Source organism: Anabrus simplex, chromosome 3 (assembly GCF_040414725.1).
Source record: "Anabrus simplex isolate iqAnaSimp1 chromosome 3, ASM4041472v1, whole genome shotgun sequence".
NCBI classification, from domain to species: Eukaryota; Metazoa; Arthropoda; class Insecta; order Orthoptera; family Tettigoniidae; genus Anabrus; species Anabrus simplex.
The window spans coordinates 4179503-4196141 of NC_090267.1; the positions used below are offsets into that span (position 1 = coordinate 4179503).

The 16639-nt window shown below is 36.8% G+C and overlaps 1 protein-coding gene across 2 annotated transcripts in view; it reads right to left on the reverse strand.

Moving 5' to 3' along the window:
* Window positions 1–8661: 8661 nt before the first annotated feature.
* Window positions 8662–16639, reverse strand: part of LOC136866908 (zinc finger protein 724) — a 42347-nt gene continuing 34369 nt past the window's right edge. For both annotated transcript variants that reach the window (XM_067144004.2, XM_068226899.1), the window contains exons 4-5: window positions 12057–12139; window positions 8662–10409 (exon numbers count right to left, since the gene is read on the reverse strand). In XM_067144004.2, the coding sequence (XP_067000105.2) occupies window positions 9770–10409; window positions 12057–12139 (723 nt within the window). In that variant the 3' untranslated portion in view covers window positions 8662–9769. The remainder of the gene's footprint in view (window positions 10410–12056; window positions 12140–16639) is intronic.

Sequence of the window (16639 nt, forward strand, 5' to 3'; positions counted from 1 at the left end):
ATTAAATTTAAAATAAGGAATATTTACTTAATAAATAAAATTTGAAAGTCAGTATAGTATAAGAACAGCTAAATATATATATTCCTTTTTTAAATTAAAACCAAAATGCAATTAACACAAAGGGAGAAACAGTATTTTAAAATGAAATTTAAATTAAGATGAAATGAAGCTGACATTAACATAGGCTTTCACAAAGAATTAATGTTGGTAAACTCACAACTAATACCATTAAATAAAATAGTCAATTAATTAAATTGTTTTAAAAATTGGTTGCAACCAGGAACAATGGAATGATAATTCTAGGAAATTATTTCATGAAAATCATTTAAAATATAAAATATTCAGAGTATAATCAGTACGCGGGCCCGCGATATTAATACTGTTTAAAATTGAAATTTGCTACACTACTAACGAATAATAAGTTACTCACAAAGGCACACACAATAACACACATACAATAATAAATCAGTGGCTCCAACCGTGAATTAAAATTTATATAAACAAAACCAGATTAAATTATAATAAAACAAAGGTGGAAAACTATCCCAACTAACTTTAAAAAAATATCAATTGAAAAGATACTATATACGTTCCCACATAGTAACAGAACACGGAAGCATACAACAGGAGTGACATTTACCGACGCCAAGCCATCATCTCATTATAATCATCAAAGCCACCAAAATTAATAATGTGTCCATCAGATAAGATAAGAAAGGGATGACCATTACATAATAATAACAAAGGCAAGGAACACAAACAATGAGTAGAATGTGACAAGAAAACGAAAGAGAATGGGATAATTTAAGTTCGATATCGATGGGCAAATTTCAATCTTTCCCAGATTTGACGTTATTAAAATAAATAATTATTATTATTATTATTTATGCAAGAGGTTAGAAATTACATTTTCTTTTTTTAAGCAGTTAGCCTACAGCTTAGATAATCCAGAAAGAAGGGGGCTTTGGATTACACTAGGGTACGTACACGAAGTGTCATTAATTAAAACCCAAACAATACAAATAACAATCACGTCCAATAAATTAGCCAGCGAAGGCAATAGCAACAGGTAGAAGTTAAATACAAACGACGGAGAAAAATTTAGGGAGGAAAATCAACACCAAAATTAAATAACATAATAATAATAATAATAATAATAATAATAATAATAATAATAATAATAATAATAATAAAGGTTAGGACGATGATAATAATAAAAACATCACAAAGAATGGGTAGGCAAACAAGGTACGAACCACAACACAGTAAGATTAAACAACTCGCACAAAATACAACCTCATAGATGCATAACTAGCGATTCCAAATTCCCACATAATTTAGTTACATACTTTTACAAATTTAGTGCATTATGACACAATGAATTTTGCTTGCAGACATTGACAGTTTTTAATTAAGCAGCAAAAGTTTCAAAGGATGTGGTCCTTGGCTGTAAGACATCACTTGCATAATAATGACTTTCCAGTACTTACTTGAGTAGAGTTATCCAATACCAATACTTGCCATGTTACTTAACGGTTAATACACACACAAGGTTTTCTTCTTACACCTATGAAAACTTAAGGTTGGAGCACACTGAGAAACAATTAAAAAGTAACGGGCATAGCCCTAAAGTGCACGGAATCATCCACCAGAGTCAGGCTCCATTACTAAGTCTCTCTCATTACGCAAAGATGTCTCTTTCAGAGTTCTCCGTAACGTAGCCATGTTGAAAGCTTCAACGCAACAGGCCTACTGCCCCCGCTCTCCCACAGAGAAGGCGGAAGTTTACAGCTCCTAGCATTCAAAGTTGCACACTGCGCATGGCCGTACGGCCTTCGATCAAAATCGCGCGAATCAGATTAATCCAGCAAATATGTAACAATAAGAGAAATAGTTTGAATTAAGTGTGGATGGAAAATTCCACAACTTGATGACAGTTTCAAACAATGAACGATAGATAACGTCTCGTTTCAGAAGTAGACATGCCAGATAAATAAATACTCGTAGATGTTTTCAAGTTAGAATTCCATTATGCCAAAAAATATTAGTTCCCATTTTCATGTCAAGATTGTCTTATTTGGTGAGTCCATTTCCCATGCTACTTATATATATATATATTACTAAATACTCTAGTTTATTGGTTATCTCCATTTTTCTTCCTTTATCATCCATTGCTCATTTGCCACTCCCTTACATATCAACATCATCTTACCAATGTTAATTTTCAGTGACTATTTATAAGAGAATTTTATCACCTCATTTATACTTCTTTCAAGCCTCCTGCTGTTAGAGTCATCAGGAGAACATCGTCTGCAAAAATCATGCTTGGAGTTTCTAGATTTCCTAATACTGGACAAGCCCACCTCTCTCCACCATGGGCCAGTAGTATAGCATTTATAAATAACAAAAAGAGAATCGATGATAACTTGCACACCTGTTTCAACCCCATATTTGACTCTATCAATCCATATACTACTCCATCATCTACTCTAATACTGCAATATACCCTTTCATACATAGCCTCAATCGCCCTTCTCATCTTGTTTGACACCCCTAACCCAGCCAACTTCTCAAACAATGCCCCCTACAAACTGTGTCATAGGCCTCTTCAAAGTCCACTGAGGTAATAAATAATTTACCTTCTTTCCTTTTAAATATTTATATATTATTGTTTTAACAATCATGATATTATAAGTTGTTCATACTGATGGAATCTAATAGTGTTATTCCTCTATAATTAATAGGATTACTTCTATACACAAACTTTTTATAAACTGGGCAGTTTATGCCCCTCTGCCATTCCTTTGGAAATACTGCAACCTTTACTAGAGTTCCCAGAATTTGTTTACTTTTAAATGCTCCTTTCCAAAACTTGTTCAATAAACAACTTGTCACCCCCACCCCCTGCTTTCCTACATTTGGCTTTGCCCATCACCTCTAGTACTTCGTATTCTGTTCGCATCATCTAAGTAAGGTATACTTATCTTAACACCCCACACCACATCCAGACAGCTCTCATTATTATTCCACACCTCTTTCCTTCTTAATAATTTCATCAACCCACTATTCTTTATTAATTTTTGATTTTACATAACCTCTCTCCCCTCCATTTATTATGTTAATTCTACTCCATACCTTACCTCCTTAGTTATTTTTCCATTCTAAATTAATCAGCCATGCCTGCTCTTTCTGCCAAAGTTTCTTTCTTTCTACTAATAACTATACCCCTTCCTTATTTTACAATACTGTTCCCTGATCTCCGTATCCCCAGTCTTCTTGCAGGCCTTCAATCACTTCCACTCTCTTGGTTTTGTGTTCCTTGTTATATCATCCTTCTGCCCATCTCCTGTGCTCTTGTTTCCACTTGTGCTATGGTTTCTGTAACAATTCTACAGTTAAATGCACATTCCTACTACCTAGTGCTACTTCGACACAGCTCTTAATAATTTGAAATTCTTCCCTTTTTAGATAAGCATTTATTTTATTGTTGGTGTTTTCACACCACTTGTACTTTTTAACTATAGTACTCTTAATGTTTTCCTCCTTCCACTAATGTTCTCTTACCCCTTGTGCCTCCTTAATAACATAAATAGGGAAATGCTGTGATTCCGCCCAACTCTTTACTTCCATCTTCCTTAACATCTCCAATATATCTCCTGAATACACTACCAGGTCAATTGTTCTCCGTCCCTGCATTTTAATGTATATCAACTCTCCTCTTTCATCCCCCTCCACCATCCATTTAAATACATAGGTTTTCAGTGGCACATAATTCCAAGAGTTTATTCCCATAGATATTCCGCTCTTTGTCCTGACTACTTCTATTTCCTTTTGTTACCTCCCTCCCCTCCTTAATGCAAAGTGGGGTTAAGTCTCCTACTCTTGCATTCCACTCACCAATCATTACAATTCCTGCTTCTTCAAACTTCCCTCTAATTATACTTATTTCACTTATTAAAATCCTAAAAAAATCCTGGTTGCATATGTTGATCCTGTGATGATATAGATGTTGATTCCCACAGGGAACCTGAAATATTTGTCCCAAATGGGCAAATATATAATACCAGTATAGTTGGTCCATTATTGGACATTATAAATTTTCCAGCTAACTCATTCCTGGTTGCCAGCTTTTTGCCCAGTGTGCTAAGTTGGGCTCAACAGTTGGTAAATAGCACATCTACCAAGACGCATGGCTAGTGCATACCGTGGAGGCCACTGTGTAGGCTACTTGGAGAAAATGCACTATGAGAGACTTTGTCTCATTTAAAAAAATTGATGCCTGCCTGGCTACCAGATGATATTGATTCCTATAGGGAACCTGAAATATTTGTTCAGAATGAGTAAATTTATAATACCCATATAGTAGGTCCATTATTGGACATTGAAAAAGAGCATAATGCTTTAAATTTCTTGGATATGTCTGTGAAGAGGGAAGCCAGTATTTTCTCTTATAGAAAGGATACGTGCACTCCAGTGCCCATTAAAAATGATTCTTTATATCCTGGGAGTCATAAGAGGGCTGCTTGTTTTAGTATGTTTTATTGAGCCTTCAATTTACTTTTATCTCATATGGAAAGAGAGAGAAAGAATTACGTTTTATACAGAAGACAGCCAATATTAATGGGTTCAGTGTTAATAACATTATAAGTAAAGTAAAAAAGAAAGAAAAACATAAGAGTAACACCAGAGAATCACAAGAATTCAAAATACACTACTTTCATGTTTAGAGACCCAGGGATTTCACAAATCACAAAATTATTTAAGAAACACGACTATCAGCTTTCATTTTCAACAAAGAACAACAAAGAGTGTAAATTATGATAAGGAAAATTACTTAAGTTCAGGAGTCAGCAAACTTAACTGGGATCAATGTTTTCTCACGTATGTTGGGCAAACAGGTAGGAGCTTTCAAACTAGGTATCAGGAACATGTCAATGCTCATAGACACAGGAAGTATTATGCCATGAGTGTCCATTTGGGAGATACAGGTCACTAGTATACCGGTACAAATAGAGACTTGACCATATTAAATAATGTGCAAAGGGAACCTGATGAGTACATACAGAAAACATTTATATACGTTTGTACAAGAGTTATAGTATGAGCAAAAATTTGTTTGACATAGAAGAGAATAAACATCTCTTATATGAACAGATACCATTACTTTTATCATCATGAAAATTTAATACTTTTAACTTTCCTCCACTAAAGCAAACAGCCCACTCTTCCATTCTGCATATAGGTAGAGCAGTTGCCCCTTCCCCTGCTAACAGTACTGTTCCTCCTTCTACCGCCCCCAGCCAAGTTCCGCCGGGCGAGAGGAAACAATTAAAACACACACAGTATCTAGACTCGGATGGGGACTGGCTATAGGGAGATTTTCCAACTTCGAAGGTAGGTTTTTATGTCGTGTAATCGTGATGAAAACTCGTTTCTTAATTTCTGAGGGTTGAAACCCACTCATATGTACATATATCTCTTCTTTCCAGACCTTGTCTTTTGAAAGGAATCTTCTAAAGCTTTCAGTATTCTTCAGATGATAAGACCCCATCTCCCTCAGTCAGTACACTGAAGCTACCGATGTCAAATTTCAAGAAATATCATTTAGAATCAAATTCTAACACGTGAAGAAAATTTATTTGAAAGTGATGGACTGTTTTATGGAAAAATATTGTGTACTGCTTTTAGTGCACTTTCAAACATTTCACAAAGGACATGAATTCAGCCATTTCAAATTATTAGACAGTAATAATGACAATTCTTAGTTACTTGAGACACTACGTCTAAAGAAGTGCTAAATTGGATGAAACGAGTACCCAAAAATATATTTTAATACTGAATGTGTTCTCACTTGTAAAGTGAAGTGCATTGATTGGGTGGACCATTAAACTTAATACTAATTCTTAATTAATCATACCACATAGTCAAGCAGCTCGTCTCCTGCCTTCAGGGTCATCCAAGCCATAAACTGTAACATTTTCGTAAGGCTACTCTTTTTATTACAAGTTGTCCATTTCATGACCGTATCGATGTTTAATCAAGAAGTAAGTATAAATAACCTCCTAATCGATACTTTATTATTTCCTCAGGCAAAATTGAATAAAATTAAAACTTACAGGACATGTTTCGACCACTTAGTGGTCCTCTTCAGCTGTATAAATAAAGAATTGAGAAGAAAAAACATTATGACAATAAGCACAAATAAAAGTTCTTTGGAGACACCTTTCATAAAAATGGAGGTCATCAGAATAGGGCATCCTGCCTCTCGTTCTTGTTTGGAAAAGATGTTTATTACAGTGAAGTAACGATGTGATACAGTTTGACTTCACCAGGTCGCGCTCAAAGACAGACCCTCTAGACAGCGCACAATAAACACCTTTTCCAAACAAGAACGAGAGGCAAGATGTCCTATTCTGATGACCTCCATTTTTATCAGAGGAGTCTCCAAAGAACTTTTATTTGTGCTTGTCATAATGTTTTTTCTTCTCAATTCTTTATTTATACAGCTGAAGAGGACCACTAAGTGGTCGAAACATGTCCTGTAAGTTTTAATTTTATTCAATTTTGCCTGAGGCAATAATAAAGTATCGATTAGGAGGTTATTTATACTTACTTCTTTCTAGGCTACTTTTTTGTCGGAAATCACCCAGAACAAATCAACCTGCTTTCTTTGGATTTTTTCTAGTCCTTCAATCAAGCAATCCTGATGAGGGTCCCATACACAGAAACCATACACTATTTGGGGTTTTACCAGACTTATATGCCCTCTCCTTTACATCCTTAATAAAATCTCTAAACACAATCATTACCACGTGCACAGATCTGTACCCTTTATTTACAATACCATTTACGTGACTACCCCAATGAAGATCTTTCCTTATATTAACACCTAGGTACTTAAAATGAACCCAAAAGGAATGTTAACCCATCAATGTTGTAATGAAAACCTTGAGGAATTTTCCGTATTGCAAAACACACAAAATGTCTTTTTAACCAAGTTTATCATCATACCATTCCATACTGACCATCTCACGACATTATCAAGGTCATTTTGCAGTTACACAAAATCTTGAAAGTTTTATTACTGTATAAAGAATAACATCCGCAAAAAGCCTTATCTCTGATTCGGTTCTTTACTCATTTCATATATATATATCAGAAGAATGTCCAATAATACTGTCTTGAAGAATTCACCTCTTAGTTAAAGCTTTGCCTACTCTAAATCCCTCAGTTCAATTTTCTAGAAATATAGCCACGCATTTAGTCAATTTGTCTAGTTAAATTGCACTCATTTTTGTCAGTAGTCTCCCATGATCTACTTTTTATCATGTGCCTTAGATATGTCAATTGCGATACAGTACATTTGACCTCCTGAATCAAAGATAACTGCTATATCTTGCTGGAATCCTACATGTCGAGCTCAGGTGTAACTACCTATACTAAACCCAAACCGACTTCTATCGAACCAGTTACTGAATTCACAAATATGTCTGCTATATCGAAGCACTTTAGGATTTTTCAATAATGAAGTTACCAGCGTTTCACACCAGTGTAGCAGTGGCTCATCGGTTGGATTCCTACACCTTTCTAAGGTACTGGCGGCTAGTGCGCCGTTAAGAAAACACTGCAAACCTTTTATGTAGGACAACGCAGTGATGTTGCACTAGGGGAAGCAGGTGCCTCCACTTGTATAAATGCCTGCTTTTAGCCTACATATCCAAAATATATGTAATGTAATGAGAAAGTGTGCATTCCCAAAGCTCACATGCAATTCATGTTAATATTTCTGGCCTGTAATTTTCAGTTCTATGTCTATCACCCTTCCCTTTACACAGAGAGGTTACTATAGCAAATTAATTAGGCATAGTTCCTTCATACAAACAACAGTCAAATAAGTACTTCGATATGGTACTATATTCCAACCCATTATATTTAGTGTATCCCCCATCATCTAATTAATTTCAGCTGCTTTTCCTAGTTTTCAAGTTTTGTATCTTATTGTACATCTCATAATCATAGATAAATTTCAATACTTTTTTATAACAGCCACATCCACTTTCTGGACTTCATCCTCGTAATGAACAATTTTGATATACTGTTTTCCTTGGTTGACTTCTTTGCTAGATTCAATTTGCTAGTAAGTTCCTCCAATATCTTCTTACTTCCACAGCAATTTCTAACTCTATTTCTTTTCAACCTGGACCACCTTCTTAGTCATTTTACTTCTCTGTTATAATATAGTGGATCTTTATCATCCCTTACCACCTTTAGAGGCTCAGCAATTACTTTATACCTACCCCAGAGTATGTTTATATTTTTATTTTATTTTTTTTTGCTAGGGGCTTTACGTCGCACCGACACAGATAGGTCTTATGGCGACGATGGGATAGGAAAGGCCTAGGAGTTGGAAGGAAGCGGCCGTGGCCTTAATTAAGGTACAGCCCCAGCATTTGCCTGGTGTGAAAATGGGAAACCACGGAAAACCATCTTCAGGGCTGCCGATAGTGGGATTCGAACCTACTATCTCCCGGATGCAAGCTCACAGCCGCGCGCCTCTACGCGCACGGCCAACTCGCCCGGTATATATATATATATATATATATATTTTTATTTACTGTTTTCCACTGATCAGTTCCTTTCGAAGAACTCACTCATGCCTGCTTTATTAGCCATATGGTATTGCCTAATAGTCCTAATTTTAAGATCTTCCTTTCTATCACATTTATTTTTACTATGACTAAAACAGCTTTGTGATCACTAATATCATCTATTACTTGGTTAACCTATAAAGTTCATATGGTTTTACCAGCAGGAAGTCCAAAATATTTTCCCATTTAGTTGGTTCCATCACTTTGTGAATCAGCTGTCCTTCCAATATTAACTTATTTTCCATTTGTTGTTCTCGTCGTTCGCATTACCTTCCCAATTGACATTGGTAAATTGAGATCAGCCACTACAATCACGTTCCTTTCCATAGTTTTCCTCGTAGCTGATTATCTGATTAAATATTTCTGAATCAGCATCAGCGACACACTTTCCTGGTCTGTACAATCCAAAGATATCAAGATGCCTATTATATTTGAAGATGAACCTTACACAGGAATTTTCCTGTTTGTCACCTTTAAATTTTCTGTAGCATACAAATTCTTCTTTCACCAGAATGAATACTCCCCCTTTCTACCTGTCCTAACTTATCTCTACTACACATACTTCAGTTACATGAGAAATTTTCTGCATTCATTATATCTTTTCTCAGCCATAATTCAAACAAACCAAACACCATGGCACTACAGCCCTCGGCCTACCAAGCGACCGCTGCTCAGCTCGAAGGCCTGCAGATTACGAGGTGTCGTGTGGTCAGCACGACGAATCCTCTCGGGCGTTATTCTTGGCTTTTTAGACTGGGGCCGCTATCTCACCGTCAGATAGCTCCTCAATTCTAATCACATAGGCTGAGTGAACCTCAAACCATCCCTCAGGTCCAGGTAAAAATCCCTGACCTGGCCGGGAATCGAACCCGGGGCCTCCGGGTAAGAGGCAGGCTAGCTATAATTTAACAAAAAACACAACTCTCTGGAGTGTGAATTACCATGTTGGTTCAGATACCACTATGCCGAGTAGATGTACCTGACCGTTCTTAAAACCAGTACGGCCTTTCTCAAGTATATATCGGGATATATCTTTGCAGATTTCGTCGCCCAGTAAATGTACCAATTATTTTTTTATTTTGGGTCCTTTCTGCAGTATGTTTAAAAGTACTGCCGCATTATCACAATGGTACAGCTTTCACTTTGGTATGATTTGCCATGTGTGTTAGCATAATATCTCGTCTGTTGAACGTTTTGCCGCATACTTCACACCGATACGGCCTGTCTCCAGTATGAATCAGCATATGCGTTTGGAGTCTATAACGTCTGACAAACGACATATCGCATTCTTTACACTGGAATTTTCCTGTATGAATGACCATGTGGTTACGGAGAGTACTCCGTTTGTTAAACGTACGGTTGCATCTTTTACAGCTGTATGACCTTCCTCCAGTATGAATGCCCATATGGGAACGGAGATTACTTAGTACGTTGAACGTACTGCCACATTCTTTACAGGAGTACGGCCTGTCACCGGTATGAATTACCATGTGGGCACGGAGTGTATCTCGTCTCTTAAATGTCTTGCCGCAGTCCTCACACCGGTAAGGCCTGTCACCACTATGAGTTACTAAGTGATTCTGGAGGATTTTTCGTTGAGTAAATGTACTGCCGCAGTCTTCACAACGGTACGGCCTGTCTCCGCTATGAGTTACCATGTGGCTCTGGAGAATTTTTCGTTGAGTAAACGTACTGCCGCATTCCTCACATTGGTACGGCCTCTCTGCAGAGGGCATTGACAATACTGCAATATTCTCCACACTGAAATATACACAAAAATAATTACAGTTTCCGAGAAATTGAACACAATAACATTTTTAGTAGGTAGATCAATATAGTTACGAATACACTTATTGAATACTTCAATGAAACTCTATTGAATCCTCAGGCACTCAAGTCGCGCATTATGTGTAGTTTAGGACTTACCAGCAAATGTACCCTTGCTTCACAACGGTATTCTACATTGCATATGGATTTCTACGTAAAATACTGTACATGCGGTGAGCGAGATTTATTAAACTGCATGTCTTAGCGTTATCAAGGAAACATCATGGGGAGGACTCCATACGTTTTTTCCCGTGTAAGGTGCGAGTTGTGATCATAACGTCAGGCTCACTTGCCTACTGCCATTCTCAATCAAGCTGGTAATTTTCATTATAATGGCAGGACCTTTCCATAATGACCTTCACAATCGATTTGGGGGGGTTTTCGTTAAAATGGCGGCCACTTTCCTGCTTACAGACACATTCCATTCAATGTGTTTTCTTTATAAAGGCAGGTACCTCCCCTACTGCCTGTCAAATAGAAGTTTTGCTGCTATCATTATGACAGGCCCCTTTTCCTAATGGCTGTCAGCATGCTGCCAATCACAATCGAGTTGGTGGATTTCAATTATAATAGCAAGCCCCTTATCCTAATGCCAGTCATATTTCTTTATAATGGTGGGCACCCCTGTGTACTCTCAGATACGATTAGGTACAGGAGTTTGAGGAAAAATTGCATGCTCCACTGCCTTCTGCCAGTGATGTCCAGAAGGAAAGTTTCATTACAATGGTATGCCGTCCTTACTAATGCCACTTACACAAGAGTTGCAGAAGGCCCTGGTTCCTACTGCCAGGCAAAGTAGATGTGGGAAGTATTGATTAAAATTGCAACATGTATAATTATTGTGTGCACGTGAGTGAGCAAAATTACTTGATATTCGTATTGGTTAATATACAGTATACTATTGCAATTCTTTTATGCATGTAAAAGCATGTGTCTGTTAGCCTGATGGTAGATTATGAGTTAATTTATCCGTAGGTAATATTAAAGTAGATATAATTAGTATATAAATAAGTAAACACAAGAAATATATTGCTCAATGAAGCTTTGGTTTCTAAATTTCTGGATGTAATTACAATAGTTTGAAATAATAATATTGCTTTCAATGTATTATCACATGTAACAATGTTCATCTTGTAGATTATGTTTACAACCTATGAACATGTGTCACTGGTGGCACAAAAGGCTTAATATTTCTGAGAAGACACAGAAAACTTTGATGGAAATAGTTGCAAATGACATTTCAGTGATAAAAGGATCATGACAAATGATGCAATAACTGTGAAATAATGAGAAATATGGAACAGTTATGGAAAAGGCCTACACAATGGCTGATCAAAGGAAATCTACTTCAGACATGTATTCAATAAAACTATATTTAAAAACAGAGTAAACATGTTCTTAACATACCTGACTATTTCACTTTATTCTAGCCAGTACTTTCTTAACATATTACAGTTGTCAAGAAAGAATTAAATTGATCACAAATGCAGAGTTCATAGATACTGAACACCCACCACTGAGCATGACAGTGAATAAGTAACAATTATATTCCATATTGTGTAGGGTTAGTGGTGTACTTACTTGTTTTCTTCTTCGACGTATGGAACTGGTAGATCAACCATCCCTTGTTCCACGAATATTTCCTCTTTAATGGCTCTAGAAGGCTAGAAGAAATAAGGAAAACAAAGTAAAGAGGTGAAGAACCAAAATATATAAACAAGAAACAGCTGACAAAATAAATTTCACATTGACACAAACCTAGCATTAATTTATCCTCCAATGCAAAAATACAGGAAATTGAAAGGAAAATGTGTTAAATAGTAATTATACAGAGAGATATAACACGAAATGGAACACTGAACAGGATAGCACTTGAAGAGGAAGCAACAGAAAAGGGGAAACTTGGAACGAGGAGGGCAATCTCCACTCTTTCTGTTGCTCCCTCTTTTCACACCAAGTAGCTACTTTTCCTCTTCTAAACTTTCTTGTCACGACTCGATTGTTACTTGATTGTCTCTTTCTATTACAAACAGGATTCTAAATGCCAATCATCCCAACTGATCTCTCCAGCTTGATGAGTTCCTACCATCATTCCCAGACTGTTTACCCAATCATTATTTCTAAAGACAATTTTATCAGTAGATTCTTTCCAGTGATAATTTTCCCACAGACTATATTTCCCTAAACATATTATTGTACTACCAATTATTACCACAGAACTTTTATCCTATCAGTGCATAAATTGTAACTATAACAATATTACTGAGTGTAAGATCAAATAATTGAAAAGGAGGTTCAACCTATTCAATACTTAAAAGAAAGAAATGCAGTAATCACATTCCTATTTAAATGGGACCGGTTTCGACCTTAGTCCAGGTCATCATCAGCCGTAAAAATATGTACAATGTTTATGAATATTGGAGGTCAGTTTCACACTCTGATAGGCACAAAGACACGACACCACATTCTGTCATGCACAAAGTCACAACACTATCAACTAATATACGAAGATCAAAAATAACTTGAAGTCACAGACGAATAGATTTGTAGTAGAAAGCCGCCAGCTACTGGTGATCAGCGCGGCACATTCAAGGTCATGCGCTGCGGTCGAACGCCAAAGTAGAGTGGAGAATGTTTTGAAGGTCCAGAATTTGTCACGGTTGCGGGAAGTTAAGTACGTATATAAAAATATACGACGCAACCGTGACAAATTCTGGACCTTCAAAACATTCTCCACTCTACTTTGGCGATCGACCGCAGCGCATGACCTTGAATGTGCCGCGCTGATCACCAGGAGCTGGCGGCTTTCTACTACAAATCTATTCGTCTGCGACTTCAAGTTATTTTTGATCTTCGTATATTAGTTGATAGTGTTGTGACTTTGTGCATGACAGAATGTGGTGTCGTGTCTTTGTGCCTATCAGAGTGTGAAACTGACCTCCAATATTCATAAACATTGTACATGTTTTTACGGCTGATGATGACCTGGACTAAGGTCGAAACCGGTCCCATTTAAATAGGAATGTGATTACTGCATTTCTTTCTTTTAAGTATTGAATAGGTTGAACCTCCTTTTCAATTATTTAATTTTTAACATCAATAATTTCAATACGGAACAATGAAATTTTTATCTTTAAATGTAAGATCAAAGCAGAAAGCAGAACTGAAAAATCGGCAGTAGGAACACGTGTTTCGTCAGCAGGATGAGCGAGGCAAGTTCTGCCTTCATATCACATGACATGATGCAGGAGAGAAACAAGCGAGCGCAATGCGGGAAGACTGTGTTTTTGCTAGAAGCTTCCTGCTTGAAATGTGTTGTAAATGTGGCATATCCTAGCAGCAAACCACTAACTATGCATTCAGAACAACCTGCTTGCAGAAAGAGCAGTGAAATGGTGTGAAGAAAACTGTACTGTTTCCTTTTGTTATACCATGTTTATTGTATAGTATTTTTCATGTACCATCAAATATCCCAGCATCAAATTCCTCATTTTCCAAATCATCCACATCATCATGTATATTAGTGAAACAATTCCGAACACCATATTGCGATAAGCTTTTTTCAAGTTTCCACTTCCACTCATGTGATAACAATGTGAAAAATCTATCTTGAAAATATGTCAACTGGAGTGTCATCTCTTTGCCAGCATCGTTACTAACAGTGCAAAGCTTAATCCCCCAATGTTCATACATGCAGAAGCACTGCTTAGCAAAATAACATTCATTTAAATGAGCAAGTCATAGGTTACGAATTTCATTATGGTCCGTATTGACAATTGAAACCTATCAAAGGGTAGAGGAAGGTCCACCTATTCAGTACCATTAATTTGTATAGTGTTTTATATAATTGGGACTAATTTTGACCCCATATAAACTGGGTCATCTTCAGCCATGATTCAATTGCAAAAATATATGCTCGCATACAACACATAATAAATTAAACAATCAGGTATGTCTCAACTTCGAATCCACATTGTGAAACATTCATGAAGTCCGAACAGCATATCCAAAATTGAAATCAAGCAATGACATAGTTCGTCACCAACAGCAGGAGTTTGGAGTGTCATTTGATTTCAATTTTGGATGTGCTGTTCAGCCTCCATCAATGTTTTTAAATTTGGATTGTAAATTGAGACATACCAGATTGTTTAATTTAATTCTTCAACTGGATCGTGGCTGAAGATGACCTAGTGTATATGGGGTCGAAACTAGTCCCAATTATATATGACACTATACAAGTTAATGGTATTGAACAGGTGGACACTTCTCTGCCCTTCAATAGTAAATGAGTGAGCCCATAGAGACTGTGGCGATTCTGGGAGGAAGGCGGCCTGTAAAATCTCTAGGCTTGGTAACGAGAGTGTTAAACCTGAGAGAAAGGACATTTAAGTTTGAATAATTTGATATCAATATGATTATTCACTGTACAGGTAACTGTCATCGATGTCAGGTACTTCATGGTCCGATGCACGGTGAGCAACTGTGACTGTCACCTCCCACAGAACGGGAATCACTTTCCACTATTACTGTCTAAATCATCTGAAAATTTAAAGGTATCAAAATCATTCGGCCTTGAACATTGCCCAGCCATTACAAGAAAAATATGTCGCAAGCACATGCAACAATGGAGTAATGAGAAGATTTACAACTATTATTTAGGAAGTACAGCGAACACACGATATACCTAAGAAATAAATTAACTCTAAACTGAACTGGTAGCAAGAACAAATTGTTGCATTCATAAGCCAACCAGAAACAGATCCATGCAATAAAATGTTAAAGCTACTACAGCATAAACATTCACGCTCAATACACTTCATTTGTCGAAAATGAAAACATTATGTAGGGCTACTGGATCTCTTGAGTAAAATGCAAATTCAACACTTTAACTAACTGTGACGATCATCCTTTACCGTTAAACAGGCACACAAATGACCAAAAGCCATATATAGGACAGAGCCGATGTATCGGTGCCGTGAGTGGTCTCATCATAACATCTCGCACAGATAAATCCGCTTGCTGATTGCAAGAGGGTTAAAGACACTTATCATCAAAAAATGATCAAGGAACATTACACTCTCTGCATGGACATAAAATAAATACACTGTAAAATGGAACCACAAGAAGTCAGATTTAGTCCTAAATATATTCATTTTCACTGCCCAAATATTCACTTCGTTAGACCAAATACCTGTCTTCGTTTGACCACTGGTAAATAAATTTACCTTAGATGGTGGTCCACAACGTCTTTCCACTCCAGTAGCACCATGTTTTCTCTAGTACTTCTCATTCAAATGCTATAATATCTGTAAATTTTCAAAACAAATAACCGACCTGTTCGACTCTGCAACCCAAAACATAGTAGAGACAGCAAGCATCCTCTTCGCTGGTCACTACCGGTACTGCTGTTTAACATTAGGTAGCTTATCAAAGACAATGATATTATAACAAGTGCATATCTGTATAGTCAGTGACAAATACCTACAGACATTCCGACCATATGGTGCAGGGAAGTATCAGGTTGTATATACTGGATATAAAGGTCCTTTACATGGTACAGAATATATGGCGCATAGAGCAAAAAGTAAGATTTATTATTATTTGAGAACATTAGAGCACAATTAGAAAATGTAACTTACTGGCACTAATGTAAAAAATTCACATACAAAAAATTGTACCTCATAAAATACAGGATGCACACAAATGATTGGAGCAGATTCAAAAAATTCCTGATTGTTTATTATTTGTTGTAAAATTACAAAATTATATAGACAGACAGAAAAACTCACAAAGTTTTACTATGATCCTACAAGTGCTCGATATATGCTCCATGAGTAACTATACACACATTAACTCTATAGTCAAGTTCGTCCCACACCCAACGTAGTATATCACTGTCAATTTGACCAACGGCGTTGATGATGTGGGCACGCAGTTCTGTTAGATCAGCCAGTAATGGTGGCATAAAAACTGCATCTTTCACATAACCCCATACGAAGAAGTCGCAAGGGGAGAGGTCAGGAGAGCGTGGAGGCCACGACATGAGAGCGTGATCTTCATTCCTGATATGACCGATCCATCTTTCTGGCAGTCTGATGTTCAGAAAGTCATGAATATCAACATGGAAATGAGGTAGAGCACCATCATGTTGGTAGATGAAGTTC